Genomic DNA, 27,500 nt, shown 5'->3' with positions numbered 1-27,500 from the left:
TGCCTGTCATTTTCACACGGTTTATGCAGACTAAATCCCCCTTTTTTTAATTTCCGTAATTAACGCAATTTCGTAACTATCTTTTTTGCTTTTCTCTTGAATTGCTGATGAGACGGTATTTTGTCGTGTGATTTATTCTTTCTATCTACGGCGTCTCCTCCTCAGTAGCTGATATTCATTAACACGGTCCTAGGCCTTGCAATGGGGTTTTATTTGCCCGTCCCATAGGCCTTCTATAACTGGATTTCAATGAAGCGAACGTTCCGTCAAGTTAATTTCAATTTTTGATGTTTTCGAAATATTAGCAAGTTTAGTATCCAATTTTTTTTTTCTACATGCCCTTGCCAGCATAGAAATTTAAAAGGTATCGACAGTCATGCTCGAGGAAAAATCTATTGAAATAATGATCGTCAGATAATTTTTATTTAAATTTATGGTAATTAAAGTTTCCTCGAAAATGTCAAAGTGAAGATAGCTCTTTGAGAATGTTTGGTTAAATTTAGAGATACTTTGAAATTATCGGTCAAATTTAAGCTTTTGGAAGCATTTTCCTCAAGGCCCCTTTTGGAAATACTTTCATCATAGTGAATGATTTTTTTATTATTACATTTAAAATGCGAACTTCAATGATCTGCTTGATCGGAGTAAATAATCTCCCAGGAGGGACTGCATTTGTAGATGTTCTAGATTCCATAACATCATGACGTTTTGGTTTCTTGTATATATCTTTTAACATGAATTAACCGTTCCCCATTCCCCCTTTTCCCTCCCACCCGACCAACATCAGTTATCTCCCCCTTGTCCTCCTCCATTTGACCCCCATAATGCGCCCCTTTAACCGTGAGTTGTTATGTTTCTTCCCTGTCTCTCCACCGTGCAGCTCCGTCACGAGAAGCCCTACTACTACTCACACCCCGAAGTTGACAGCATGGTAAGTCACTCATAACCATCACTACCGTCATCATCATCCTCATCATCATCATCATCATCATAATGATCATCATCATCGTCGTGATCATTCCCGCCCGCCACGACCCTGTGCGTCCCCCTATCCTCAAAATGTCCTTTATTCTGTTGTCCACTTTTTTTTTTTTTATTGCTGTTATGTAGATCTCCTAAATCTCTTCAGTGTCCTTGGGGAAGGCTCGAGAAATGCGGATAAAGATGTGGATATTTTTATCTACTTCTCTCCTCGCCCTCAATTTATTTTGTATTTCTTTTATCTGTTGCGTTCTACATCCAGCAACATTCTGTTCTACCTCCCTCCTCCTCCTTTTTTTTCTATTTTTTTTTTATCCCGCTTGTGTTATCCGTTTTCTCCCTTCTTTCCTCCCCACTGGAGAGTGACCCCCTTTTCTCCGTGAAGAGAGATGGCTTTTTTTGGGGAGAGGGCCACAGACCGTAAGGGTTGGTTTTGGCAATTGGAGGGATGGAAGGAAGGAAAGAAGGAAGGTAGGAAGAAAGAAAAGGGTTTGAGAAAAATGCAAATTGCATATTAATATTTTTGTATGTTATAGTTTTGCATTATTATTTATAATCCCATCTCTTCTACCTCGTCTTCCGCCCATCCCTCCACCCCGCTCTTACCCTGAAGCCTCTGCTCTTCCACACCCCACACGCCCCTACCCCTTTAAAAAGTTTCACGGGCGGTCTCGTGGTTTTGGGGTTTCCACATTTGCATACTCAGTCTCCGCATTTTGCTTTTTGCAGATTAGGCAGGAGAAGCCATATTATCAGGCAAACCCAGAGCTTGATAGCTTAGTAAGTAACTGCCTTTTGCTTCTCCATGTTTTTGTTTTTGTTCCTTTTTAGTTGTAAACGTCTCCTTGAACTAGTTCGTTTCACTTCTTCAGTGTATGTATGTATATATATATATATATACATATATATATATATATATATATATATATATATATATATATAAATAATATATATATAAACACAGACAGGTTTTTTTAATATGTATGTTTTATATTATGAATGTATTTTTCTGAAAGAAAGTTACTGAACGTAGGTTCAAGATAATGTTAAATATTTTTTCACATTTCCTTAATCCGCGAGAGATAATTATCTGTTAAGAAGTGAACGGACAAATTATCTCGGGGAGACTCATTAGCATTCAGACGAAACTGTTCAGAGTACTGACAGGTGTTTCGTGTAAACTTGTACCTTTGCCAAAAAGCTGAACCATTCAAACACACTTTGTTAATATAATCTTAAGTTTAACATTAAGTTTAGGATGTCATAGATGTGTAGGGATGTGTATAAAAGTGTTGCACTTATTCAAGACGGGTAGTAAGAAGTTTTAAGACATTTCAACCCTCTTTGTGATAGTTCAGGACGATTTAGGTTTCAGCTCGAAAATCCCTGTTGCATATCCTCCTGGGAGGAGAAATATGAAATTTTAAACCTCCCTTTGTAATTCCGCCCAGGGGATTTTATACCTTCTCATGACTCGGGGCTATTCCTCCCATCACTAATGCGAGCTTTAACACTGGGCTACGATCCATTTAAGTTATTATCGGAGGGTTTGACAAGCTGCAGCGACTGGTCATGGCATTATGGTAGTTAGTGAAGTTAGGCACGAGGCTTCTTCATCTGCTCGAGTAATTATACTTGTCTCTTAATTGGGTAATTTGAAAGTAAGTTGGGGGGGGGGGGATCCGCTTTGTTTATTTTAGGCTATTTATGTATGCGTGAAGATTCTGGCCAGCTAGGAGACTGTTATTAGACTTGCATGGCGTTTTTATGTGAGAAATAGATTAAAATACGTTGTGGTAGGTAGGTTTTTATTTCAAGTTCGTAAGAATATGTGTTGTGGTAGGTAGGTTTTTATTTCATGTTCATAAGAATATTTATTGTGGTAGGTAGGTTTTCATTTCAAGTTCATAAGAATATATGTTGTGGTAGGTAGGTTTTTATTTCAAGTTCATAAGAATATGTGTTGTGGTAGGTAGGTTTTTATTTCAAGTTCATAAGAATATGTGTTGTGGTAGATAGGTTTTTATTTCAAGTTCATAAGAAAATACGTTGTGATAGGTAGGTTTTTATTTTAAGTTCATAAGAAAATACGTTGTGGTAGGTAGGTTTTTATTTCAAGTTCAGAAGAATATGTGTTATGGTAGGTAGGAAGGTTTTTATTTCAAGTTCATAAGAATATGTGTTGTGGTAGGTAGGTAGGTTTTTATTTCAAGTTCATAAGAATATGTGTTGTGGTAGGTAGGTAGGTTTTTATTTCAAGTTCATAAGAATATATGTTTTGGTGGGTAGGTAGGTTTTTATTTCAAGTTCATAAGAAAATGTGTTGTCGTAAGTAGGTTTTTTTTCATGTTCATAAGAATATATGTTATGGCAGGTATATAGGGTTTTATTTCAAGTTCATAAGAAAATATGTCGTGATAGGTAGGTTTTTATTTCAAGTTCATAAGAAAATACGTTGTGGCAGGAAGGTTTTTATTTCAAGTTCATAAGAAAATGTGTCGTGATAGGTAGGTTTTTATTTCAAGTTCATAAGAAAATGTGTCGTGATAGGTAGGTTTTTATTTCAAGTTCATAAGAAAAGGCTCACAGTTGAACCGTACTGCCCTTGAGAAGAGAGAGAGAGTGAGAGAGAGAGAGAGAGAGAGAGTGCTGAAAAGCAGAAGTGGTCTGAGTTGTACATGTAAGGCTCTGGAAAGAATCAATTATCCTCGAATACTGCTTTATGAATAAGAGCCAATTGTCGCCGGAGATTAGGGAAGATTACTCCTGCTAATGTATGTTACGATAGACTCAGTGGATACTGCCGGAGATATTCGCATAAGCACGATGACTGGGCAAGATTTGCGGTGGGCGTAGATGGCGAGGCATATGCTGGCGGGCGGGCGGGCGGGCGGGAGGCAAAAAGGGTGCAGGTTACAGGGAGTGGGTTTAGGTAGCAGGAATTACAAGTAGTCTCCTGAGGATGAGTTGACTGACTCCACAGATGAGAGAGAGAGAGAGAGAGAGAGAGAGAGAGAGACTGACTCCCTGTGAATGCATCTTTCTCTTTCGGGAGCAGGAGTATCATAATCAGCATCCAGGTAAAAAGGGTTCACCTAAGAAGATCAGAGTGTGTGTGTGTGTGTGTGGTTGAATGGACGTGCCCCCAGGGCATTTCAGAAGGCGTCGTGAAGAGTAGTGGAGGCTAAAGGGACGGCCGGTCTAGTTTTAAGAGGGATAGTGAGTGAGCGAGGGGGGGTGAGTGAGTGCGTGCGTGCTTGTGTGTGTTTTGTTATGTTGCATGCTCCTTCTCACACTATATCATGCAAGGGCCACAAATGGCCTGGTGTCATGCCACTGTAAATGGGGGTGACGGTGTAGACCTCATTTGATGGGACGCCATTTTGTTTGATAGGTGCGTTGGAACAGCGGCAACTCAGCTTACGGATGCTCACCGCCTGTTAATATGCAAATATGTTGCGAAGGCATCATGGTGTCTAGCCGAAGGGACCAGCAGGGCTTCCCTGGCTATATACGGCCACTGAGAGAGAGAGAGAGAGAGAGAGAGAGAGAGAGAGAGAGAGAGAGAGAGAGAGAGAGAGAGGCTGCTCAGATAAGGAATTTTGATATTGCTACACTATCCGGTTAGTTTATCCTTATAGGTAGGTTGGAAGGTGGGTACAGTTAGGGGATGTGTTCTTTCCAGTTACTCCTTAATATGCTTACCAGTTTCATCACCTCTTCCTGTAGCCATGGTAGAGTAAGTAGTTTTGAAATAAGGTATTTTATGTATAATTATATATATATATATATTATATATATATATATATATATATATATATGTATGTATATATATATATATATATATATATATATATATATATATATATATATATATATATATATATATATATATATATATATATATATATATATATATATATATATGTTTATTGTACTGTACACTTGTAAATAGAGATATTCAGATTTATCTGCAATTCTGTATAATTAGCTCATGTAGTACGTAGAGAGTGCAGTAATATAATTTAATATTATGATAAACGACGATATTAATGCATCTTCTTTATTTTCACAGATGGTTCAAGCTATTCAAGTTTTACGGTTTCATCTTTTAGAATTAGAAAAGGTGAGTTTCATATTTAAACTTCTATCACGAATATGATACACTAAGTATTTTATTAGTCACAATGACCCTCTTAACTTCTCGATTTCCTTTTACCGTTTTTTATACGCTGTCTGTAGTATGTAGTATTATAAACGTGAGTTTACGTTTGTTTATATAATTTATGATAACTCTCAAGAGTAATTTCAAAGTTTCCTTGACATCAAGTGATTAAATCGTAGACTTTAATTTATATTTCACTGTGTTGGTTGTTGGCGCACATCAGATTGGAGTTTCGTGTTTTTTTTTATTTATGGTTTATTATTATTATTATCACCAAAATAATAATAATAATAATAATAATAATAATAATAATGATTACAATTACGGTATTATTATTATTATTATTATTATTATTATTATTATTATTATTATTATTATTATTATTAAAACACAACCTTCAAAATACGTCGCTCGGTACGTAATTTTCACTGATAATTTTGAGCAGTTGAAATGAACACGCATGATCAGATATAGGAACATTGTTACCTTAACGACATAACACCTCGTAAATTGCTCTGTAGTCAGTCACCTGTTCACACAAGTTTAGAACATTTATATCGGAAAAATGCTTCAAGCCTTATCACTTCATGTTAACCTTTTATTATTCGTCTCCGTTTTTCCTTTCCCCCACTTTTAGTTTTCTGAAAAGAAAACTGTTGTGCCGGCTTTGTCTGTCCGTCCGCACTTTTTCTGTCCGCACTTTTTTCTGTCCGCCCGTAGATCTTAAAAACTACTGAGGCTAAAGGGCTGCAAATTAGTATGTTGGTCATTCACCCTCCAATCATCAAACATACCAAATTGCAGCCCACTAGCCTCAGTGGTTTTTATTTTATTTAAGGTTAAATTTAGCCATAATCGTGCTTCTGGCAACGATATAAGATAGGCCACCACCGGGCAGTGGTTAAAATTTCATGGGCCGCGGCTCATACAGCATTATACGGAGGCCACCGAAAGATAGATCTGTTTTCGGTGGCCTTGATTATACGGTGCAGCGGCTGTACAGAAAACTCGATTGCGCCGAAGACACTTGGGAGCAATTTTTACTTGTTTTCTGTAATACACTCTTTCCCCTCCCATCTTTTCCCTGTTCCCGCTTCCTTCACTCTCCCTTTTACACGAGTCAGCCCACTCAGCAGCATCCTAAGGGCTTGCTGTTTACACTTCGTTATCAGTATCGGCAGCGTAACAGGTTGATGGACAAATGTTTTGAATATTTAATTTCGTCCAGGGAATGGGTGGTGTTGGATGTGCAGTCACGTTGCTGGGGTTTCCCCCCCTCCCCTCTCTCTCTCTCTCTCTCTCTCTCTCTCTCTCTCTCTCTCTCTCTCTCTCTCTCTCTCTCTCTCTCTCTCTCTCTCTCTCTCTCTCGCTGATTAAGGTACCTGGGAATTTTATTGGTGGTCTGTGTGGTTGCAGCTTTCCCTTGTTTGCAGCGCCTAGGAAGGGCCACTGGCAACTAAGTCCTTGGCCAATTTTTGGCTCTTTTAGTTGCATTTCTTGCTTTACCTTTTTTGTTAATCGCTTTTCGTCGTTTTTCCAACTGTTGTTAATGGCATCGTCAGATTTCCTTGACAAATTTATTTAAGTGGCCCATTTCAAGTGACTTTTTTCATCGTTCGTTTTATGATTTATAAAACCGCAACGTTGTAAAGGCCATGCAAGATTGGTGGTGATTTTTCTTATTCCTACCGATACTCATGTGTAAAACTTGTTATGAAACATGACGCATCTTCCGTAAATGCCTTCTTACAGTTTTTAACGCCAGAGACGTTAATCATCTCCTAACATACAACGATCCGAAATTTACCGAACTTTTACACTCGATCGCAGAATGCTTTTGAAACTTAGAGAGGATGGGAGCTAATATGTAGTTTCTTTTATGGTTACTTTCTACACCGGAAAATTCTATCACTCCTCCTTGGACATTACCTTACAGCACAGCCAGCTGCAACATTTCTACAACTCTTAAGCGCTCTGAAATCTTCCAAAAAAAGTCTAGGTATACAGTTTATTATAGGAAAATTGTCTAGGCCATATTATAGGAAAATTGTCGGCGCCAGAGAATTTAACTAACCATTAATATCTATATTAACCGACTTGAACACCTCGATGCTTTGTACAGCACCGGAAACCTCTTCTTGAACCTTGAGCGGCGTGTTTGTGTGATTTTTTTTTTTTTTTTTTTGTAGATTTTCTCCTCTTTTAAGGAATGAAAGTTATGCCGTCTCTTCAACGAGACCCAAAGAATTTCCTCGGCGGTTGTCGCTCGGATCCTCTTGAGGAATCTTCTCCCGAGAAGATGCTTTTGTCTAAATGATTTGCATTTCACAGGATTTTCCGCTGATCTTTGCATATCTTGACGGCTCACTTTAAGACCAGTTTTACGTGAGGTTTAAAGCTCTTGATTTTTTGTTTTATTTTTTTTTATTTTGGACCGTAGGTGTGCGCTGTGTGGTGGCGAAGATGTAGCTTAAAACGTATGTAAACATGTATATAAAGAGCAAGACCTTTGCTTTAAATCCCAGTACACAGTATGCAGTGCTGCTGTAGCGCGCGCACTATATCACACACACACACACACACACACACACATATATATATATATATATATATATATATATATATATATATATATGATGCTTGTGTATATGTAAATATCGACAGAAATGTGCTTAGTTAATGTTGCCTAGAAGATATTCACTTGGTTTTTCTTATATAAAAATGAATATATTCTTTGTACAAATGCAAAAATATAAGTGCATTTTCTTCATATACATCTAGCCGTATACGTAGGTACAGTTGTAATGAATTGATTTACGTATCGTTATCCATCCAAGGTAGTGAAAAAAAAAAAAATAGATGTCCGTATTGTCGACCTCGAAGAGTCTCGCTTATTTCATTGGATCCTTTGCCGCTGGTACCAGACCATTGAGGTTTGTTTCAAGTCGCAGCAGTTCTTAGTGTTGTTAATCCTACGTTCAGCCTTCTCCTTTTATCCGGTTTTGGAATTTTCGGAAAGAAACAAATTCTCATGGCGTAAAGATAGTGCCTTCATTGTTTATAGAAAAGATCCCAGGTCGATTTCTAACTTGGCCGCAGAAATAATCGCCGAGTTTTTCACATGCAATAGATAATCCTATAAATTGAATGGGGAGAGACAGGATAGGATTCGGGGTTGGGTGGGAAGGAAGGGTTGGGCGCACAGAAACTCCTGGTTATCGAACACCTGAGGTAATATGTATATTAAATATAATTTTAATGGCGTAGACCGAGCTGATATCGGCGGCCTGCCCTTTGCTCTCGTTTTGCTTGTGAATTATAATTATTAATATTCTCTCTCTCTCTCTCTCTCTCTCTCTCTCTCTCTCTCTCTCTCTCTCTCCCTCTTTTGCTTGTGAATTATAATTATCAATATTCTTCTCTCTCTCTCTCTCTCTCTCTCTCTCTCTCTCCTCTCTCTCTCTCTCTCTCTCTCTCTCTCTCTCTCTCTTGAATTATTGAAAACTATCGATTATTCTCTCTCTCCTCTCTCTCTCTCCTCTCTCTCTCTCTCTCCCTCTCTCTCTCTCTCTCGTTTTGCATACGAATTATTATAAATAATATTTTCGTTTCATCCCAGTAATAAGTCAAGCAACACCCCGTAGAGTGCGCGCACCTTCTTGCGAATGCACATCTCGAAAAGTCAAACCGGGATTAAGTTTATGATCCCAGTCGTCATATCAAGCCGTTCTCGGGCCATTTGTGCCCCAATCGTCTCACTGTTGCTTAGCACGCGAATATACGACGCCTTTGCACTTCGCGAAGGCATTGTGGCCCGGCTCCCTCTCTTTGCGTTGCATTCCTTAAGAATGAAGGGAGGGTATCATTACGTAAAGGGCGATCTCAGTTCATTTATTTGCTCTGTAGGGCTGTGGTGCTATAGCTGGGAATTTTATCTTCATTTTTTTTTTACGTGGTCATTTTTTTTTTTTACAGATGTGGTTTGTCTCGTGTTACAGGAAAGTGTCAAAGGAATAAATTAAATTGGTTTTTATCCTTTGTAACAGGCTGTAGTGTAGAGTCTTTTCCTCCTTGTGTTTGTTTGTTTTGTTTTGTTTATGGTGGCTTAATGTTTTTGCTCTTATCAGAGAAATGTTTTGGTCACCAGATGTAGTTGTTATCTCCAGTCGATAATTTTTTCCTCTTGATTTTCTTTTTTTTGGGAATCGTCGCACATTCAGTGTTTTTACACGTAGGGATTTGTTCATTAGGTTTGCTGATGCAAAGCTGTCCTTTGCCTGTTTCAGATTTCCTTTTTGTCAATGATGAAAGTTGAATGTGGTTTGAAAATAAATATGTATCTGAAAGATTAACATGCGAAAAAAGAAAGATCACGCAAGATGCAGGTCACAGTTTTATTTATAAATTGTTGTGTATAGTCTATCTATTTACTAAGCGAGCATTTTAATATGTTCCTAGAAGCAAGAATGCTCAAGTAGAGAGAATTAATTGATGGCGGATGTAAGTCTCCCTCTGGATTAGTGGACTGTTTTTGTACAAAATCTGCGAGAGCATGACGTCCTTGCATGCGTTTGAAGTTTAATTATAGAAAAGTCCGGAACCTTTTACTTCTCCTCCTTTTTCCCTCTTCAATTTTTTTCAGAGCAAGAGCGAGAGGATTAAGGTACGTCTATAGCACTCAAGGTAGCGTGCGGTTCCCCCAATAAAGTTGGTTAGTTATGAGCATATTTAAATAAGCCACAATCCCTGCCCCGAAATAAATAAGCAGACTCCAAATGCTCCGTGACAAAAAGTCGATGCCCACCGTGCCGACAACAGCGGCGGGAGCTGCCAGATGCTATCAGACAGTGAGGTACGACCTGGTATCTGCAATGTGCGAGCAACAATCTTTATTGGCGCAATTTTGCACCGCTGCTGTGCCCCGGGATAGAAACATAACTGTAGATTGCTTAACCAGTCAGCCTTTTTTTATCACGGTCGGAAATCTAATGCTTATTGTGTGAATTGCAAATAGGGAGGTAAACAATTAGGGACGTGGATTATGACACGCTGACATTTCGGGCAAGGTCACGCGTGTGCGATTCTGTTTCATTCTGGGCTTAGGAGACTTGGTGGATTTGCGCTTATGTTGGAGTTAGTTAGTGTGAATGGAAAGTCTCTCTCCCTCTCTCTCTCTCTCTTTATCTCTCTTTCTTTTTCTCTCGCTCCCCATTCTTGTTAAGATGACGGGTTTACTCTCGTTGTTATTTGTTCTCTCTCTCTCTCTCTCTCTCTCTCTCGGTTTTTCTTTGCATCACTGAAGGTTTAAAGTCATCTGCCATGGGGCTACAACGCCTCGACTGTTTGTCGAGTGTCTTGCCTTCCGAGAGAGAGAGAGAGAGAGAGAGAGACTGAGAGAGAGAGAGAGAGAGAGAGAGAGAGAGAGAGAGAGAGAGAATAAATTTGCTGCTAGTACAAGTATCATAACTAGAAAAAGAAAGGAAAAATTTATACAGTATTTCATTGATCTCTTTACTTATTAAAAAGATCAGTGAAAATTTTACCTAGTCAAGGTATCGTCATTGAAATGCGCAGAGAGAGAGAGAGAGAGAGAGAGAGAGAGAGAGAGAGAGAGAGAGAAACACTATGGCATTGCCGCATTTCCTGAGGGTGTCCACTGGCATCTTAGACGGGCTCTCTCTCTCTCTCTCTCTCTCTCTCTCTCTCTCTCTCTCTCTCTCTCATATTTTGGGCGGGTAGAGAGTGCCTGGTTTTTACCCTCTGTCGCCAGCATCACCACAACTCAACCCTCTTCTCCGCCCTGTAGCGGTTTTTGTAGTATTTTCTCTTTTTTTCAAGTTTTTTGTTTCATTGTAACTTTTTTTTTTTCTTTCTTCCCTCCAACAAGGTTAAGAAGTATAATCATCGTCGAGGTACCTTTCTTAAGGGAATGGTTTTTGAGGAGTGAAAATGCCTTTGAAAGTGGTCTGTGTCTTTGAGATATATATATATATATATATATATATATATATATATATATATATATATATATATATATATATATATGTATATATACATGTATGTATATGTATCGTGTTCATTGGTTACTGTCCAATCCCTGCTTTCGTTTTCCTTTTATTTTAACATAGGGCATCCTGTTTGTGGTTGCCCGCTGCACAGGTTCGTTTTCTGTTGATGTTTGTTTTAATAATAATAATAATAATAATAATAATAATAATATGGCTAGATTTGATATGTACGTTAACGCCGATGACAGAATGAAGAACAGGAGTGTGATAGATGCTGCGTGCGGCTTTCGCCCACCGTTGGCGCCAAGAGTTCTAGGCCAACCTTGGCGCCAAGTAGAGTAGATGGTGCTGTTAGTAGTTGTTAGGGGATTTTCAAAGAGGTATTGCTTCTTTCCTATTTCCCGTCCTTTTCCTCCATCTGGTTTTCCTCTCGTACAGTCTTAACGTCATTAAGTATTTTTGCGATTGTGCGACATTCAACATGCTTCTTTCAACTTCTAACAATAGTCTTCACTTCTGGTTGGTTGCTTGATGTGATTTATCTTTTTTAATGGTTTTGTCTTTGTTTTTGGGAATGCGGTGAAATTGTTTTGGCATTTTTTGGCTTTATTGTATATTCAGTAGGCTACTCGCTATGTGAAATTTTTATAAGGGCAACAAAGTATACCCCCTAATTTGTATTCAGCTTTGGACGATTGAATCCATACTTTGAATATAAAAGATAACCCTTTTTTTCAAGATATCAAGAATGTAAATGTTCTGTCAGTAATCGACTACTCTCCTGCTATCTGGTGAGGGTTTGGTTTACTTTTCAAATTAACCTCCAAAAAAGTACTAAAAATATTTTGGATATTGATCGTGGATTTGCTTCTATAAGAGTTTTTTTTTATTTTTTATTTTTTTACTCCATTCCAGTACCTGTATTTGTGCTGGAGAATATGTTCGTATACATGAGCATAAATCAGAACTGAATGAGTAATAAAAAAAATTATACATATACACAGTATGTATATACAGTATACATATATACATATGTGTGTGTGTGTATGTATATATATATATATATATATATATATATATATATATATATATATATATATATATATATATATATATATATATATATATTGATACATGACGGACGTTAACGCGTCCATCTTAGCAACGTCCTCCCCGGCTGGATAATCCGCCATTGCTTTTGTCGTTGCATGAGTGTTTTGACTCCATTTTCTCCGGTGCTGACTCAGCAGCCGGAAGACGTTGCATGGTTTGAAAGATAACAGGAATAGGAACAGCAGCAACAGCACTAGAACAGCCCCCGGTAGCTCCCCGTCTTCGATTTTATCCGGTCTGTTCGGTGGGTTGATTTGCCTTCCAATTCCTCCTCCTTTTCATTAATCCCCGACTCACGTTACCCTGGAAGTAAAATGGAGAAAAATAGAAAAAAAAAAAACAACTGAGTAGTAAAAAGGAGAACTCGTACTGAGCTTATTATAAGGCTGCCTTTAAATTGGTCTCGTGATTCGGCCTGCTTGTCCCTACGTAGCCTCGCACGCATATCGGTAGGGGGAATTAGAGATGTAATCTTTGAATTACGCCCCAGATAACGGGTGCGGCGTAATGGGAAAAGAATATTCTCAATAGACAGGATAGACGTGTCTATTGATAAACTCGGAAAAAGGAGGGTTTTCTTGGTCGAGTTGAAATTGAGGTGGGATTGCTCGACTTGGCTCTCTCTCTCTCTCTCTCTCTCTCTCTCTCTCTCTCTGTCTCTCTCTCTCTCTCTCTCTCTCTCTCTCTCTCTCTCTCTCTCTCAAAGAAGAAGGCTTTTACGTTTTATCAAAGAGAAAGCAAAGATTATATATATATATATATATATATACATACATACATACATGTGTGTGTATATATAATTATAATCACTTTTGTACGTGATTCATTTATCACATTACCACAGGTGAAAAATAAGAGACGGGGTGTAGGGTCCTGACCGGTTTCGACTTTATTTCCAAGCCATTGACGAAGGACTGATACAGAGTATTAGAAGTCACAAATATATATGCTACAGGAACAGTACTGACAAACATATATATATGGAGAGAGAGAGAGAGTGCGATCGTGAAAAAATACCCTGGAAATTTGTTTGAAACAAGATGATGTAAGACAGTTTTCACAGACGGGAATATTGTGTATAGGTTGTTTTTTTCGTTCTTTGCAAAACGCAGTAATAACTGAGTAAGTAAGGTAGCGATAAAAAAAAGGACATTTCAGTTTTATTACGGAAGCTATTTTTTTGTTTCAGTCCTGGCATTTATTCATTGCTTGGCGATCAGTTACGTATTTTTATTTGATGCTCATAATATATTATCCATAAATACGTGGTTTGCACAATTTTCATCATATTCACAATACTTTAAACACATGAATTCTCAATTTGGAATAATTCATTTCCCTCTCTCTCTCTCTCTCTCTCTCTCTCTCTCCGTTCCAATTCATTTCTGAAACTCATCTTCTAAACATATTTCTCTCTCTCTCTCTCTCTCTCTCTCTCTCTCTCTCTCTCTCTCTCTCTCTCTCTCTCTCTCCGCCCCAATTCTCATTTCGAAACAATTCACGCGATTCTTCTAAACATATTACTCTCTCTCTCTCTCTCTCTCTCTCTCTCTCTCTCTCTCTCTCTCTCTCTCTCCTCCTTTTAAACATCTGGTGGTGACTTGGCCTGAAAGGGTTAAGGGGGAGGATGTTTGTTCGATATTCCTCGTATGGCGAACTAATTGGTCAGAAATAATGATGTATGAAGCATTTTTTTTTATGGAAGGGTATTTTTATCGAGTGGTCTTACGTTGAATGGCTGGCTTGCTGATTTTTTTTTTTTGTGTGGGGGGAGGGGTTTATAAATATGTGGATGCGACCTCGAAATCGACCTGGTCATTTTGATAAAAGAAAATAATTATTGTTTTTTTTTTTGGCGGGGGGGGGTTATAAATATGTGGATGCGACCTCGAAATCGACCTGGTCATTTTGAAGAAAGAAAATAATTATTGGAACATTTCTATTCTGTTTTAAATTCAGATTCAGATTTGTTTCCATCATTTTTTTTTGTTGAGAGAGAGAGAGAGAGAGAGAGAGGAGAGAGAGAGAGAGAGAAGGAAGGAAAGGAAAAAAAAAGATAAGAGTTTCTGCCCTCTGGTTATTCATCCTGAACTAGTTCGGGTATCCCCTTGTTTTCCTTGTCTCCCCTCTCCAGCATCCTTTCCCCCTCTCCTGCTTCTCTTTCCTCCTCCACCCCCTTCCCCTCCCCTCCTACCGTTTCCTCCCTCAGTGCTTGGATGTCTGTTAGTGACAGGTTAAAGGGGGTAGGCACTCCCTGGCCCTCAGTGCCTAATCCCCTCAGAAGCTTGTTTTCCCCTCGCCGACGCCATTGGCTGCAGATGGTATAGGGTTTACTCCCGTTAGCACATTCTAATCTAGCCTTGTAAGGGCGTGGGTTAGCCCCCCCGGAGACACTACTGCAGGTTGCGGTTAGGGCGTCCGTGGCATTTATAACTCATACCTGACGGGGAAAGAAAACCCTTTCCCCCAAATCGGGTTTCCCCTCGGTCGTTGTTGGTCAAGTTTCGAACGGAAGAAGAAGAAGAAAAAAAAAAGGAAAAAGGAGTGTTTTTTGTCTAATCTGTTTCTGACTGTAATAATTTTATCCGTATGTTTGTGTACTTTTTGTTGTTTTGAAGAAGAGAACAAGAAAGGAAAGAAGCAAGAAGTGGACTTTTTTTTTTTGGTCTGGTAATAATTATATTTGGGAACATTGATTGCATACGAGAGAAGAGATTGTATATGTACACACACATATATATATATATATATATATATATATATATATATATATATATATATATATATATATATATATATATATATCCTTGTCTACGAAAAGGACAAAAAGTGAATTCGCATTCTATTTTGTGTTTAAATTTAATTAAAATTCAGTATATTCATATATTTGTTTACTTGAAGTTGTTTACGGGTGATGAGAAGTACACGGCTCAAGTGATATTGAATAATTCCTTGGTGTTGTTGTTTTCCCTCTTGCGGACTCTCTTCTGAAGCAGATGTTGCAAGTGAATGTTGTTTTTCTTTGGCAAACATTGTGACTAAAGAGCTTATAAGAGGTTGTTCTCCCGAAGGCGCGCGAAGCACGTGGTAGCTTTTTAGCACAAACAGTGTTTTACGAGTGTTGTTTCATCACCTAAAACACTTATAAACGCCATTCATAATTTTTATAGAAGGTGTTGTTTCCCTCCTTTACGTACACGAACTATGTGAAATTTCCGTAAAGATTTTAAGGGGTGTTGATTTGATGGGAAAATTTTTTTTTTTTACAATTTAAAGAGAAAGTATACAAGAGGAGATGTTGTTTTCCTCCTGGTGTTGCACAGACTTTGATGGTTACCTTATAAACATGTTTACGAGTTTGTTTTTATTTTTCAAAAGCTGCAAAATCACATAAATATAAAAATATTTACGGCATTGTTTTTATTTTTCAAAAGCTGCAAAATCACATAAAAGAATATAAAAATATTTACGGTTTTTTTTCAAAAGCTGCAAAATCACATGAAGAAATATAAAAAGGTTTATGAGTTTATATGAAAATGTTTTCGAGTTTGTTTTTCTTTCAGAATCTGCAAAATCACATAGAGAAATATGAAAATATTTACGAATTTATATTTCTTTCAAAAGCCGCAAAATCACATAAAAACATGTACGAGTTTTCTTATTTTTCAAAATCTTCAAAATCACACGAAGAAATATAAAAATGTTTACGAGTTTGCAAAGGTGCAAAATCACATACAAAACATATATCAATTTTTCTCAAGCGTGTCGTTCTTTCTCCCTCCCTCCCGCAGGTACACGAACTGTGTGATAATTTCTGCCACCGGTACATTTCCTGCCTGAAAGGCAAAATGCCCATCGACTTGGTCATCGACGAACGGGACGGCCCCAAGCCCGACCTGGGCCCTGGGGACTCCAACAACAACGCCGCGGCCGCCGCTGCCGGCAGGGCATCCGCCGACACCACTCACACAGACGGAGCCTCCACACCAGACGTGGTGAGTACCTACGACCCCACCCCACCCCCCACCCCCCTCCTCAGGATAATCAATCGCCGTTTCTTCCTGGCGTTCCTTCCACCCTCTCTGTCTCCTCCCATTCATTCTTTGATATTTTTGATCGTTTTGATCGATTTTTGTAGGTTTTTTTTTGTTTTGTTTTTGTTTGGTAGGCATTGTATTTTCTCAATGTTTCTGCTCCTTTCGTCTCTGTCTCCTCCCATTCATTCTTTGATACTTTTGATCGATTTTTGTATTTTTTTTTATTTTTGTTTGGTATGAATTGTATTTTCTCAATGTTTCTGCTTCTTTCCTCTGTCTTTTTATTTATTATGTTTTTATTTATTAGGAATTGTATTTTCTTAGTATTTATCCTTCCTTCCCTGTCTCTTCCCATTCATTCTTCGATCTTCTTGATCGTTTCTTCAACATTTTGTCCATTATTCTGTTTTGTCGTATGTTTATTTTTTATTAGGAACTGTATTTTCTTATTATATCTCCTTTTTATTTTCGTGACGTTTTTATCGTTTCTCTGAATCTCTGCTTTTTGGGAAACTAAAGAGGCTTTTTTTGTGTAATATAACATAACGGAAGTCGGCTCGTTTCATCTAAAATTTTCTCTCTAACTTCTATTGTTATATGCGAATATTTGTCCCTTATTTAATGTTTTATATTGATAAGAAAATTACTTTTCTTTGCATTTTATGTATTGTTCCTTATTTTGGTTGTTCTTCAATTTAAGCGCCATGTTTTAGTGTTTAACGCTCAGTGTTATAAACATCTCTTGTTTTAAGCAGTTTTATAAGCTGTTTTTTAAAGTTGAACCGCTTATATTTGAGTGTTCTTGAAAGGATCTTGAGTGATAACAATGTTAAAATTTGTGACTGGACTTATAAATGTAAGCGTTTATCGACATTGTGAAATATTGTATACTGCTCTGTAGATATTTCTTTCAAATGTGTGTGTGAGTAGAGAGAGAGAGAGAGAGAGGTCAGTAGATAGGAGCCGCAACGGCTCGCTCCCACCATCACAGTCAATGGCTGGCTATAAAATTAGTCCCCGAAGAGTCGCTGTGGGATCATCACGGGACCTGGAAAATGAATCTCGAGTTCGGGTTGCTTGGAGGAGGAGGAGGAGGAGGAGGTTGAGGAAAAGGATAAGGATATGGAGGAGGAGCAGGAGAAAGCCTTTTGGGTATTTGTGTTTCCGGGGAGGCAAATGAGCCGGGCAGGAGAGGCGGGATATGAAGGTTAGAATTGGCCAAAGCAGCCTATATAATTAATCGTATTGCCTTCCACGCGTTGATGCCAGAGCCCTACAGCAGTAATGCTGTCTCTGCTGTCTCTCCGACTCCCTGGCTTTTTGTCGGTCCTTCAGTGCTTCCTCTGTTTTGATTTTTATTCTTCTTAAGCCAACCAGTAATCCTGCTGCTACTTACACCCACCCACTTCTGGTGTTCATGCTCATGCTTCTTCGTGTTTGTTCTCCCGCCTATGCTCTTGCTCCCCGGCGGGGACCACGCGCCCCTCGAGCGAAGAAGAAGAGGACCGACCGAGCGACCGCCGCCGGGGAGATAAAATTCTTTTAAATGATAAAGGAAGGCAAATCCCTTTTCCGGTAATTGGTTTTAATTGAGTTGCTTCGATTTATGCCCGGGTGGAAGGTGCTCCTCGGGAGCCGGCGAGTGACTGATAGACCCGAAATTTGTTCGTGGACGACCTCCGAAAACAGGGGGGGGAAAAGATGCAATAAAGCCGGGTTAGGTGCGCCAGCGAGCAATCTCCGTAATTGACAGCATCTAAAATATGGCCGCCACTCCCGCTTATGAGGCGGGGTAGCCGAGGAGAAAGATGAGAGGAGAAGGAGAAATGGGAAAGGAAGGAAGAAGCACGGAAGGGAACGAATAGGGAGGAGGAGGAGGAAGGAGCTGAGAGACCCTCAGCCTTCGGGGAGGGAGAGAGAGAGAGAGAGGAGGGTGGGTGACGGATTCTAAGAATAGCGAAATAAAATGAAATGCTCACAAAGATAAAGGGTTTAATAATGAGTTAACTGAATAAAAAAAAAAAAGGCTCTAGTCATTACTGAAACCAGCTCCCGAAAAAAACCCGTTCAGTGAAAGAGACTAAAAAACCTCACTGCAAAAAAAAAAGTTTTGGTTTCAAAGGCGATTTTGATGAATGTGTATTGGTACAGAATTGGAAATCGTATGATGAGCTCAACTTAGAAATGCATTTCGTTATGAAAAGCCGAAGCGAGCGAGAGAGGTGTGTTAAATGAATTTAATTCTGAAGATACTGCAATCTGTCTCTTGAAATGATTAATATCTCGGGGACACAGAGGAAGACAAAGGCTCCACATTTCAGAATTGTCTAATGACTATTGGATATTATAATGCAGACCCATTTTAGTTTATATTTATTACACTGTTTGTGATGAACTAATTTTATTGAATTCATTTTCGTAACGCATTAGGAAGGAAACGCTGCAACAAAGGAATTTTAGAACATCGATCACAACCTGTGCTCGTGAGCACTTGAGATTAAAGCCTCTGTGACTCTTAATGAACTTAGCGTTCATGAATCATTTGAATGTCTTTTATCTTTACAGTCATTTCTGTCAGTAACTGGCGCCGAGTAAATTTTACTGAAACGGAAGGTAGATTTTACTCTTTGAAATTCCTCTTTTGCGGTTGAAATTACAGCAAGATTCGACACCCCTCTGGTGGTAATATGTAAATTTTGTTCACTTTCTAATTTGCAATATTAAAACGTCCTATTGATGAGCGTTCTTGCTAAAGTTTCAGAGACTCTTAATTCTGTGGAAGTTTTCTACACATCGGTCTTATCGACTAATTCGACTTAGCGTTTTGAGAAAGAGGGTAGCGGGGAGAACTATCTTTCATTCGTTAGGAAGTCTCCGCCAAAGCATTTTGTAAGTACAAATGAATACATTTACTCGTATACACTGTATCGGCACGTAAATCTCGTAAATTTTATCAGGTCATTGACAAGTCCCTTATCGATCACAGCTGTTACTGGAAGGTCTTTATCATTCTCTATCAGGAGATTGGTACTGATTTTTATTTTCGATACGCCACTCATGAATGGATTGTTCAATTCGTAGAGCATATATTTTCTAGCTAATTGGTATACTCTCACTCAGTGTTGAGCGTCTGTGAATTGGTCGTATCCTTAGTTATTAGTGGTAAACGGGGCGTCGATTTTAACGCTGTGACGAGAAACATTATTGATTCATTGCTGTCGAGATGAGAAAAGAGAGTAATACATCGAATTTTAATAAAGAAAAACGAAAAGATTAGCGTTTTAATAAGTAAAATATTAATGCATTGATGTTTTAATCGTAGCGTGGCATTTGCTCTTCCTCTCCTTTTCATCACCACTAACTATAAGTTGTCAATCGAATTCAATTTGAATATTATCACCTTCTCCGCCCAGACTTTGTTTATTTGTTAGGGAGAGGCCGGTTTCTCATAAGAGACGGAGAACGAGGACACAGGCCGTATTTATCCTTCCGTTGGAGAACACGGGTCATATGTATCCACCCAGTGGAAAGTTCCTCGTTGGACGAATCGATAGAGTTCTTGGCTAGCACTCTGCTAGACCCGAGTTCGAGTCTCCGACCGGCTAATGAAGAATTAGAGGAATTTATTTCTGGTGATAGAAATTCATTCCTCGGTATAATGTGGTTCGGATTCCACAATAAGCTGTAGGTCCCGTTGCTAGGTAACCAGTTGGTTCTTAGTCACGTAAAATAAGTCTAATCCTTCGGGCCAGCCTTGGGAAAGCTGTTAATCAGCTCAGTGGTCTGGTTAAACTAAGGTATACTTAACCCAGTGGAAAACACAGACCATAGTCCGTAGGGGGATAGTGCCGCCAGTGCACCTCACATGGTGCACTGTAGGCATTACTTGAGGTTCTTTGCAGCGCCCTTTCGGCCCCCAGCTGCAACTCCTTTCATTCCCTTTACTGTACCTCATTTCATATTCTCTTTCATTTTTCTTTCCGCCCTCTCCTAACAGTTGTTTCACAATGCAGCTGCCAGCGAAGTTGTTCATCCTTTTGAACCTTTCAAACCTTCTTTACTTTTCATTTCCTTTTCTACGCTGAATGACATCATAGGTCCCAGCGCTTGGCCTTTGGCCGCCTAAATCTTATATTCCATTCCATTCCAGATCATAGCTATCCATGAAGAAAAAGAAGCATATCCATCCCCACTGGATAAAAATACAACCCATATTTATTTACCAGCATCGGTTAGGCAGGCGGTCCTGCGGGTGTGTTCCGCTTGCGGCGATAATAATAACCAAAACAGTGACAGGTAACGACAGCCTCACGTCTCGCCGTTTGATGTTAATCGCCGTCCCTTGATATATATATATATATATATATGTATATATATATATATATATATATATATATATATATATATATATATATATATATATATGTATATATATATATATATATATATATATATATATATATATATATATATATATATATATATATATATATATATATATATATATATATATATATATATATATATATATATATATATATATGCAAGTCGCTCCTTCTTTCCAGATTATTCGGAGAGATTGTTTCGGGAAGACGCGCTGCCTTTCCGGTAGTTGTTGGCGTTGTTGTTGCTGTTGTTCTTGTTGTTGACAAAAGGTGAAGGTTGTTTCTTTAGTGATTAGTTATCTGAGGCTGCTTTTCAATTTTTGTTTCATCTTCACGATGCATAGCTAAGGTATTCAGCGGTTTTAAGTGAACTACTAACTCTCTCTCTCTCTCTCTCTCTCTCTCTCTCTCTCTCTCTCTCTCTCTCTCTCTCTCTCTCTCTCTCAGAGGTTTATAAAAGTTAGCTTTTTTGGCTGACAGTAAAACAAATTGAATCATCCTGTCCTGCAAGGTATAAGTTTATAAAGATCAATGTTATTAGGGAAGCTGCGAATGTTTAGAGGTATTGTTTTGAGAGAGAGAGAGAGAGAGAGAGAGAGAGAGAGAGAGAGAGAGAGAGAGAGAGAGAGAGGCAGGGAGGGGGGAGTGGATAAGCCGTTTGTAAACTAACACAATAAATATCTTGTAACCGGAAGGATACAATTTATTTTATTTGTCTAAATGAGATACAGTCTAGCCAGTTTGCGATAGATAGCGGCAGATGGTATACAAAGGATTAGGTGAGGGCCTTGGGTTGGAGGGGGAGGGGGGGTGTCCCGTAGAGTGGTGGAAGGAAATAGTTAGGGGGGGGGGAGCGCCTAGGAGGCCCATGTCCGCGTTTGAAGAATGACGAGGAATGTCAGCTGGAGAGTACCATGATTTTTTTTTAAAGAGTCTAAATGGACATGAGAGAATTTTAATGGAGATTGTATATTAAGTTATGCAAATAAGATTGATTGCATTAGTAAGCATTGTATTAGGTAAGGTTTTTAGGCGCAATGGAATAGTGAATGTTGCATGTTTCTTTCTCCAGTGATTTTGAAGTTTTATTTATATATATATATATATATATATATATATATATATATATAATATTTTTCCATGTTACATCCTTCTCTCTCGCTTTCTCTCTCTGATAGCATATCGTTTAGCTCAAGGTCTAAAGGTTTAGCCCATAACATTACTGGTGCGGTAGTCTTTGTTTGTGTGCATCTCTACGCGTCATTTTCTACTCGTGGCCTTAAAGAAATATGATTTGATAATAGCGTGACCTTGCCTTAGAGATTTTATTGGACGTGGCATTTATCGCTGAATATCGACACAAAATTCAACACTTTTTATGGGCTTCCTTATTCTGTTTTATGAGGTGATTCACACCAGATGTGCTCTCTCTCTCTCTCTCTCTCTCTCTCTCTCTCTCTCTCTCTCTCTCTCTCTCTCTCTCTCGTTAGCTTGTATAAGGAAAATAGTTTTTCATTTCATAATGAAATTAAAATATTTTATTATAATTCTCTCTCTCTCTCTCTCTCTCTCTCTCTCTCTCTCTCTCTCTCTCTCTCTCTCTCTCTCTCTCTCTCTCGTTAGCTTATATAAGGAAAATAGTTTTTCATTTCATAATGAAATTATTAATGTATTTTATTATAATTCTCTCTCTCTCTCTCTCTCTCTCTCTCTCTCTCTCTCTCTCTCTCTCTCTCTCTCTCGTTAGCTTGTATAGGAAAAGTTTTATTTCATAATGAAATTATTAAAATATTTTATTATAATCTCTCTCTCTCTCTCTCTCTCTCTCTCTAGTTTGTATAAGGAAAATAGTTTTTCATTTCATAATGAAATTATTAAAATATTTTATTGTAATATCTCTCTCTCTCTCTCTCTCTCTCTCTCTCTCTTTCTCTCTCTCTCTCTCTCTCTCTCTCTAGTTAACTTGTATAAGGGAAATAGTTTTTCATTTCATAATGGAATTATTAAAATATTTTATTATAATCTCTCTCTCTCTCTCTCTCTCTCTCTCTCTCTCTCTCTCTCTCTCTCTCTCTCTCTCTCTCTCTCTCTCTCGCCAGCTTGTATAAGGAAAATAGTTTTTCATTTCATAATGAAATTATTAAAATATTTTATTGTAATCTCTCTCTCTCTCTCTCTCTCTCTCTCTCTAGTTAACTTGTATAAGGAAAATAGTTTTTCATTTCATAATGGAATTATTAAAATATTTTATTATAATCTCTCTCTCTCTCTCTCTCTCTCTCTCTCTCTCTCTCTCTCTCTCTCTCTCTGGTGGTTTTGAAAATTTATCATTAATTCAAAAAGCGTTAATTAGGAAATATTAGAAAAACAAACAGTGGCGAGTCGTTAAATCGTACATTTATATACAGCCAAGAACAAAAAATGTGAACAAAATCACAGGAAATATTATATATACATCATTGCCTTTATTATAGTATAGCACTAGAACTGAACATAGTAAACTTACTATGTTCTTACTGTCACTGACATAATAGTAAGAAATACGATAGCAAAATACTATAGCGACTGTATATATTGCACTCGAACTGAACATAGTAAACTTACTATGTTCTTACTATCACTGACATAATAGTAAGAAATACTATAGCGACTGATATAGTAAAAGTCCAGCAACCATTGACTGAACTCACTGAATCCGAATGATAGAGTTGAAAGTTCTACGGCCGTTGAATTTATGGAACTGAATTAGTATGGTTCAGGGAACTTCGTCCATCAGCTGGATGAAGAGTTGGAGTCGATCTGCTGTAAGTTATGGCCGCCGTGACATGAATGAAAATGGCATGAATTAACGTATCCCGTTAATTCCGCTTTGTTCGTATTTCCTTACGTCCGACGTCGTAACTATGTAGTAATGAACGCAGAGAAGTTCTGTTCCGTCAGATTTTTAAAATTAAACCGAACGCCAGTGTGTTCCGCTTTTACACGCGTGTTCTCCGATGGAATAAAAAAAAAATACGAGAGAGAGAGAGAGAGAGAGAGAGAGACGTAAATAACATTTAGAGACAACAGCGGTGCAGTAACACCTGCTTCAACCCCCCACTGCGAAGAGTGTGTATGTGCAGGTGGGAGACACCCTCCGTTTGGCTGACTTCTACGACCCCCTCCCATATAATCTCTCTCTCTCTCTCTCTCTCTCTCTCTCTCTCTCTCTCTCTGTATATATATATATATATATATATATATATATATATATATATATATATATATATATATGTGTGTGTGTGTGTGTGTGTGTGTGTGTGTACACATATATATATATATATATATATATATATATATTATATACATATATATAGATATAGATATATAATATATAAATATATATATTTGGCTTGAGAAGAACTGAAAGGGTTAGAAGTGTTGAGATAAGTAGAAGTTATATAATGCCATTTCGGGTGAAAAGATGGATCAGTATTTTTTAAGATGGTTTGGTCATGTGGAAGGATTGAATTAATCTGTATTTTTAAAGATGGTTTGGTCATGTGGAAGGACTGGATTAATCTAGATTAATTAAAAAGAACTTTAAAACAATTCTTAAGTGTTAGGAGGAGGAAGGAGATGAAGACTAGAAAGAGGTGGATAGGTTTATGGAAGAGGTATAAGAAAGGAGAGACCTTAATATCCAAGGAAGCTCCGAGTGCTTGCGAGGAAGAGGTGAGAGGCGCATTATGTGTTGGAAATCGATGCGATGCAGATAAGCCATCCGTGTATATGTATGAAGCTGCTTATTAATTGCAAGCTTTCCGCACACGTAGTGAATCCTTGCTTTAGCCACTGGATGTGGAAACGAACATTGTTTTGTTTTTACTCAGAAGCCACCTCCTTCTTAGATAAGAGTAAGCGTCTTGATGTTGACGGAATATTTAAACTGCATTTATATGACTGCTAGATTTGTAATATACTAATATCCCTACTTTTGACTTTTCTTTCTATTTTGTCACGATCGGTCCGCCACACAGCTTTTGATAACGTCACAGTGCAATATTTTTCCCGCTTTTTAAATTGCATTTAACATTTGTGATACGATAGGTTCAAAGCAGATGTGAAAAAGCGTCTGTGGCCGCAAACAGGTGTTTCTGTCGTCAACCCCCCTCCCCCACTGCCACAGACCCCTCCCCGAGGTCTTCCCTGCCATCATGACCTCTAAGTGGGGGTTAGCTGTTTCTGGATTGGTAGTTTATTTGAGGAGAATGATTTACTGGTGCTGCTGTTACAGAAAACATGATTATGTTGTGATTGTGGCAAGTCATGGTACGTGTTTGTGTACAGACAATTGAGATATATATATATATATATATATATATATATATATATATATATATATATATATATATATATGTATATATATATATATATATGTATGTATATATATATATGTGTATATATATATGTGTGTGTGTATATATATATATATATATATATATATATATATATATATATATATATATATATATATATACTGCATCTGTATATATAAGACAAAACTAATGAAGGAAAGAGAAACAATGTATTTTGTCTTTTATTTTTATATATACTCAATACGTTCCATATTTTCGTGATTCAATTATACATATAATATATATATATGTATATATATATATATATATATTATATATATATATAGATATATATATACATATATATATATATACATACATACATATATATATATATATATATATATATATATATATATATATATATATATATATATATATTATATAAAGGGTCCACAAAACACCATTTAAAGTGCTGAAATATATGGTTGCAACGTTCAAACGGTGTTTTATGGGCCTTTTAATCTTCAATTACAGTTGTATTACAGTAAAAGACATTCATATATACATTTCAGTTTCCTGTTTCTATGTATATCGGTATATTTTCATATTTGTGCAGGGCATATTAAATATTCATCTTACTTGTCATTTAAGAGGTAATGAAGGCGTAGGAGTGCATTACCGATATTTTCGGCTCGACGGATAATTGTGCAAGAATCCCCGGTTTTATATGTAATAAAGGAAGTGTATTCGACTTGATGTATTTGTAAGTCTTTGTTGTGTGTAACCGATAAAGACCATGACACTGTGGTAAATGAACTTCCATCTATTTCATGCTTGTATCATGTATTCACCCCCTGCACTTTTTCTCCTTTACGGTCACGTACTGTTCGTGTACCCCCTCCCCTCCTCCACTTCTACCACTTATTAAACATGGTTCTCCAATAATCTACCCACCCACCTCCATCCCCCCTTCCTCTACACGGTCTCCTTATGCATCCCAAACCTTGTTCTTACACTTCCCCGCAAATGGACCCAAAAACTTTACCTTCACTTGCAAGTTTAACCCCCCCTTCTCTCTCTCTCTCTCTCCCCCCACCCTCATCCTCCCCTACCCCTCTTTTAACCCACTTTAGTTTCCATAGCTGCATTTCCGAACGGGGTACGACGAATGACCTCCACCAACAGCAGTATGGCACCAGGCTGGGGATTTTGTCGGGGGGGACCCCATCCTCACTCCTCCTCAACTCCCCTTCTTCCATCCCATGGTCTTCCTCGGGATCTTCCCTGATCGAGGGAGAAGGGTGTGTGTTCTCCCCCTCCCTCCCCCCACATACTACTGCTACCCCCTTGGCCATCTCAGCTGCACTTCCGCTGCGCGTTTATTCCCAATTTAATATTTTTACATCTTATTTTGGGACATGCGTCTGTCCCAGGGATTTCGAGATGAGGGCGCTCGATGTTATCGCTAATTTATGCCGTTATGATTCTAATTTTAGATAACTTTATTCTCTCTCTCTCTCTTCTCTCGCGAGCGCGCGCGCGCGTTTCGGTTTGTTAACTGCACCTGAAAGAGAATTACTATTATTTTCTCGCACACAACATCCAGATTTTTTTTTTTTTTTTTACCTTTCACCTGAAAAAGAGTTGCCGCTCTCTCATTTTCTTTTTCACCCTGAGACGCGCCAGAAATGATAAAACGACGAATCGGTTGGTAAATGAATACAAATGGTTTGCAGAGGCGATAAAATAATGAAATTAATTAGTCGTCTCAGTCTAAAATATACATAGTAAAAGTAGTTAAACATCCCTTAAAATTTATCTGTGTGGGCGTGGGCTCCAGATACCTCATGGTAAAGACCACTGCTTAGAAACGTTTAAAACTTGATATGAGCTTTAATGGTTCCCAGTGGTACCCGAGAGGCTAACAGTCAAAGAACTGTACTGTTTTGTGTCAATTACATCCAACACTCGTGAGCGGGATGGCGGCGGAATTGAAATATTACTATTTTACTGTCTTTCAGGCAAAGTGTCTCTTTTTTTTTATTTATTTTTTTTATTTTGATAAGACTGGAGAAGCGCTAGAACTTATTTCCGCTTAATTTTTCGTGATGCAATTACCAAAGGCAATTTGGTAGAAATGCATTCTCGATACAGCAATTCACAATTGAACAAGATCACATAACTCACAAAAAGGCCCTTTTTCCACTGAATATATTTGTCGCACGTAAATAATGAAAGGCATAACGAAGGAAAAATAAACGAAGGTAATAGATATCAAAACGAAGTCCGTGTAGAATTACTGTCATAATGCTGAAGTATCGTGGGGGTGGGGGTGGGGGTGTCCGTGGATCAGAAAGGAGAGGAAAGAGAGAAAGAGAGAGAGACAACGAAGGTGGGACTTTCACGGACGGTCGATCTCACTGACCACAGGATAGGTTTTGGTAATTGCAAGTTTGCAACAATGTGTTAAT

The 27,500-nt window shown here is 38.0% G+C and overlaps 1 protein-coding gene across 50 annotated transcripts in view; it reads left to right on the top strand.

The window, feature by feature from the left end:
- hth (homothorax) overlaps nt 1-27,500 on the top strand; it is a 643,335-nt gene that overhangs the window by 72,415 nt on the left and 543,420 nt on the right. For 18 of the 50 annotated variants that reach the window (XM_067113440.1, XM_067113411.1, XM_067113442.1 and 15 more), the window contains exons 4-6: nt 881-931; nt 5,057-5,107; nt 16,059-16,262. In XM_067113440.1, coding sequence (XP_066969541.1) covers nt 881-931; nt 5,057-5,107; nt 16,059-16,262 — 306 coding nt within the window. Of the gene's footprint in view, nt 1-880; nt 932-1,710; nt 1,762-5,056; nt 5,108-16,058; nt 16,263-27,500 lie in introns of all 50 variants that reach the window. The other 32 variants (XM_067113408.1, XM_067113441.1, XM_067113439.1 and 29 more) reach the window with 2 other exon arrangements.

The sequence above is a fragment of the Macrobrachium rosenbergii genome, chromosome 12 (genome assembly GCF_040412425.1).
Source record: "Macrobrachium rosenbergii isolate ZJJX-2024 chromosome 12, ASM4041242v1, whole genome shotgun sequence".
Taxonomy (NCBI): domain Eukaryota; kingdom Metazoa; phylum Arthropoda; class Malacostraca; order Decapoda; family Palaemonidae; genus Macrobrachium; species Macrobrachium rosenbergii.
Note: the sequence above shows the minus strand (reverse complement) of the source record. Positions and strands in the feature narration are given on the sequence as shown.